Source organism: Penaeus vannamei, chromosome 18, assembly GCF_042767895.1.
Source record: "Penaeus vannamei isolate JL-2024 chromosome 18, ASM4276789v1, whole genome shotgun sequence".
NCBI classification, from domain to species: domain Eukaryota; kingdom Metazoa; phylum Arthropoda; class Malacostraca; order Decapoda; family Penaeidae; genus Penaeus; species Penaeus vannamei.
This window is the reverse complement of record NC_091566.1, coordinates 16,532,881-16,537,880: the sequence shown is the minus strand read 5'-3', so window position 1 is coordinate 16,537,880 and position 5,000 is coordinate 16,532,881. Positions and strand designations below refer to the sequence as shown.

Genomic DNA, 5,000 nt, shown 5'->3' with positions numbered 1-5,000 from the left:
ACCTAATGACGTAATAAATGAAGCCTTGATTATCTGATGACGTAATGAATGAAGGCTTAATTACCTGATGATATAAAGAATAAAACCTAAATGACATGATGACGTAAATAATGAAACCTTCATTTGTGGCGTAAAGAATGATGCCTTAATTACCAGATGTAAGAAATGAAACCTTGACTACCTGATAATACAATGAATGAAACCTTGATTACTCTGTGACGTAAAAAATAAAGCCTTAATCACCCGAATACGGTAAAAATGAAACCTTAATTACCTGTTGGCAAACAGAGTGACATCTTGATTACCTGATGACGTAAGGAATGAAGCCTTAATCACTTCATGATGAAAAGAAGGAACACTTAATTACCTGATAGCGTAAAAAAAAATGAAATCTTAATAACCTGATGACTTATAAAATGAAACCGTATCTGCCTAATGACGTAAAAATGAAACCTTAATTACCTGATGCCTTAATTACTTTAATACGTAAGAAATGAAAGCTGAATTATCTGATGCCGGGAAGAATGAAACCTAAATTACCTGACGTAAAAAAAAAAATTAATTGCTTGATGACGTAAAAATTGAAATCTTGATTTCCTAATGACTTAATAAAGAAATCTTACTTTCCTGATGACGTAAAACTAAAATCTCTATTGCCTAATAATGTAAGAAATAAAATATTGATTACTTGATGACGTATGAAAAAGACCTTAATAACCTGATGATGTATGGAATAAAACCTTGATTACCTGATGACGTATGAAATAAGACCTTAATTACCTGATGACGTATGAAACGAGATCTTAATTACCTGATGACGTATGAAACAAGGCCTTAATTACCTGATGACGTATGAAACAAGGCCTTAATTACCTGATGACGTATGAAACAAGGCCTTAATTACCTGATGACGTATGAAACAAGGCCTTAATTACCTGATGACGTATGAAACAAGGCCTTAATTACCTGATGACGTATGAAACAAGGCCTTAATTACCTGATGACGTATGAAACAAGGCCTTAATTACCTGATGACGTATGAAACAAGGCCTTAATTACCTGATGACGTATGAAACAAGGCCTTAATTACCTGATGACGTATGAAACAAGGCCTTAATTACCTGATGACGTATGAAACAAGGCCTTAATTACCTGATGTATGAAACAAGGCCTTAATTACTTGATGACGTATGAAACAAGGCCTTAATTACCTGATGACGTAGGGAGAGGCAGACGAACCCCCGTTGAGCCTAAGGTCTGGAGGGCTCGAGAGAAGCGTGGCCTTGTGAAGGTGCACTTCTGGACCTCTAGAAGTGAAGGGTAATTGTTATTGGGTATATTAATCTATTATTCATTTGGCAATTGTTAATTAGGGTTCTACAGGCGATCTTTCTTCTGAATTTCGGTTCTATTTACAGCGCGTGGCTGAGTGTTCCAAAGCTGGTTGGTATATTGCCCCGGGAGAGTAAGGAGGAGAATCGGGTTCTTTGCTTCGTCGGGAAAGTCTTTTTTCTTTGTGTCGTGATTTTAATTCCAAAGGTGAAATAGTGCTTGGGACTTATCAGGCACGAAGATAGTTATCAGACACATGTCTTGCCTAAGCATTAGGGAATTAACACAGAGGATATTTCTATGCTCACTGGGTCTTGAGAAGCTTAAACTTACGTAAGCGGATGATATCTATAGACGGCTCATGCTTGCTTTTGCCCGGGTATAAGTGTCATCCTAACAAGCATGCTTTGAGAGAAAGGGCATTGAAAGTGATCTTATTTCGGAAACATTTGATTTTCCAGGCAAGAGAGGTCGGGGTGCGTTTATAATGGGGAAATAAGGGTTGTTCTAGGATTAACTATGCAAGAAGGTGATATTATAAAGTACTTATATAGTATGCATAACGTGTGAATTGTACTTAAATGCTTACTCATGACAGCAATTGCACAAAGGATCCAACCACTTATGGAACTTGGATATGACACTTACGAATCCAGCGACTTTTGACAGTTGGATATGACACTTGGAGGGGAAACACGGGATCTTACCCAACGGGAAAGTGACATTTGGACTTCTCGATGTCAAGGGCTTCCAGAGAGTCCAGGTGTCTGAAGCAACAGCGAAACTTCAGTCGAAACTCCCTTTTGAACTTTTCCTGCGACAGACAAGTCAAGGTAAAGGGTTATATTTATGAATGAATAGGAAGAGAAAAGAGTATAATGGTAGTGAGAGTTGAAATAATAAAATTCCTATTGTCTTATATTTATTATCATTATCATCATCACCATTATTTTTTTGTGAGGTTCAAACGATGAAATTCTAATTATCTCATATTCTTCATTATCATTATCATTATCATGATTTTGTTTTTGTGAGAGCTTAAATGATGAAATTTCTATTACATTTTATTCTTCATTATCATTATGCTCCTCCTCAACATTATCATAATTTTGTTATTGATAAGAAGAGAATGGTAACAATGATAGTGAGAATGACAGCAGTGATTTTCGTCATGATAAAAGTTATGACTAGCATATAAACAAGGGTGACAATGATGATGACACAAATGACAAGATTAATGATCTTGATGATAATTATGTTATTAATGATAATGATTATGTTGTTAATGAGCCTCATGATAACCACTTTCATGCCCATGAGTATGTGTGTGAATATCATTATCATTTATGGGTTCAGCAACAACAACAACAGTAAAAACAAATAAAGTATTTTCTTTTCGTAAATTAATCGCCTTTCTATTTCATCATTTATTCCTTCCTTCGTTCAAATATTAATTAATTAATTCATATATCTACTCATTCATCAGTTCATATATTTACTTATTCATTCATATATCTACACATTCATTGATATATCTACTCATGCATTCATATATTTACTCATTCATCCATATTCCTACTCATTCATTCACATGCTACCCCATTCATCCATATATCTCCTGCTCCATCCATTCATAGAGTCACTCAGTCATTCATGTATCAACACCTATTCACTCTATCCATTCAAGGGGGTGTGTGTGGTTTTGCTCGTTCGTTCGTGCAGGGTCTCGTGTTTTACGTGGGTTGTTGTTGTTGTTGCCTTTGTTCTTGTTTTTTATTGTTTTATTTAATGTTTCCTTCAAGGGAACGTTGGTTTATTTATCTATTTAATATCATTTTTACATATGTTATTTTTACATATATTATTTTTACATATATATTTACATACATACATACATACATACATACATACATACATACATACATACATACATACATACATACATACATACATACATACATACATACATACATACATACATACATATATATATATATATATATATATATATATATATATATATATATATATATAAATATATATATATATATATATATATATATATATATATATATATATATATATATATATATATATATACATATATATATATATATATATATATATATATATATATATATATATATATATATATATATACATATATATAAACATATATATAAATATATATATACATATATATATATATATATATATATATATATACATATATATAAACATATATATAAATATATATATACATATATATATATATATATATATATATATATATATATGTATATATATATATATATATATATATATTTATATATATATATATATATATATATATATATATATATATATATATATATATGTATATATATATATATTTATATATACACACATACACACACACATACACACACACACACACACACACAACACACACGCATATATATATATATATATATATATATATATATATATATATATATATATATATATATATATATATATATATATATATATATATAAAGACAGATCGATAAATAGATCGATAGAGAGAGATAGATAGATACACACACACAAATCCCATAAACCCATCCCGCAGCTTGTATCTGATTTGATTAAAGGAATTCAGAATGTTAAGACACATCGACCACTCACATTATATATGGCGTAGATGAAAGGATTGCAGCAGCTGTTGCTCATTGCAAGCCAGTGGCAACAGAACCAGATTATATTAATGTATCGATACCTGTGAACAAAGAAAAAGAGAAAGAAAAAAATACACTATTTTTAATTTCTCTGTCTATTTATATATGTCTATGTCTATTTTTATGTATTACTCATCATTAATCTAATTTGCTCTCAATCACCCTATCTGTCAATTTACCCATCTATTTTTTTTTTCTTACAGTCAGTATGCCTATCTCTCTGTCTATGCTCTCATCTATCTATCTTTTATTAAATCTCCCTGTCTATCTACCCATCAATCTATCTTTTATCTTACTATCAATCCGTCTTTTAATCAAGCTCCACCAACCTAACTATATTTCACCTTAAAACCAATCTATCTCTCTATCAACTCTATGTATATATCCATCAACATATGAGCATCACAGCGAAAAGAAAGAAAAAACAACAACATAAATCTTACTTCAAAATCCCAAGTTATTGAACTCAACCTCTCAAGACCTGCGACAGACCTTAAGTTTGGCTCACGAGACATAAGTTCCCTCAAGAACTTACCTATTAATGGCTGGGTAGATCTCCTGGAGGACGTGGTAGGTCTGGAGGGGCGCCCAGCACACGGCAAAGAGGATCACCACCATGGACAGCATCTTGATGACCTGCGCGTGGGGTCAGCTTGTCTTAGGCTAGTAGTTTCTTTGGTAGTCCCTGTGATACTGACTTTACTGTGGTAACTATCCTTTTATCCCTGTTACTGTTATCAGTATCGTTGTTAGTTTTTATAATCTGTTATCAATATTATCTTTATTATGATAACTATCGTTATTGTTATCATTAATGTTAAAATCATGATCATCATAATTATCATCACTGTTATCATTACTATTATCATTACTTTCATTATTAACTTTATTATGAACATTATTATTATTATTATCAAAATCATTACTTTTATTATTCGCATTTTCATT

The 5,000-nt window shown here is 31.3% G+C and overlaps 1 protein-coding gene across 1 annotated transcript in view; it reads right to left on the bottom strand.

The window, feature by feature from the left end:
• LOC113812347 (substance-K receptor-like) overlaps positions 1-5,000 on the bottom strand; it is a 15,218-nt gene that overhangs the window by 1,727 nt on the left and 8,491 nt on the right. Inside the window, exons 5-8 of the mRNA XM_070133488.1 lie at positions 4,588-4,688; positions 4,003-4,093; positions 2,040-2,146; positions 1,212-1,307 (exon numbers count right to left, since the gene is read on the bottom strand). Coding sequence (XP_069989589.1) covers positions 1,212-1,307; positions 2,040-2,146; positions 4,003-4,093; positions 4,588-4,688 — 395 coding nt within the window. The remainder of the gene's footprint in view (positions 1-1,211; positions 1,308-2,039; positions 2,147-4,002; positions 4,094-4,587; positions 4,689-5,000) is intronic.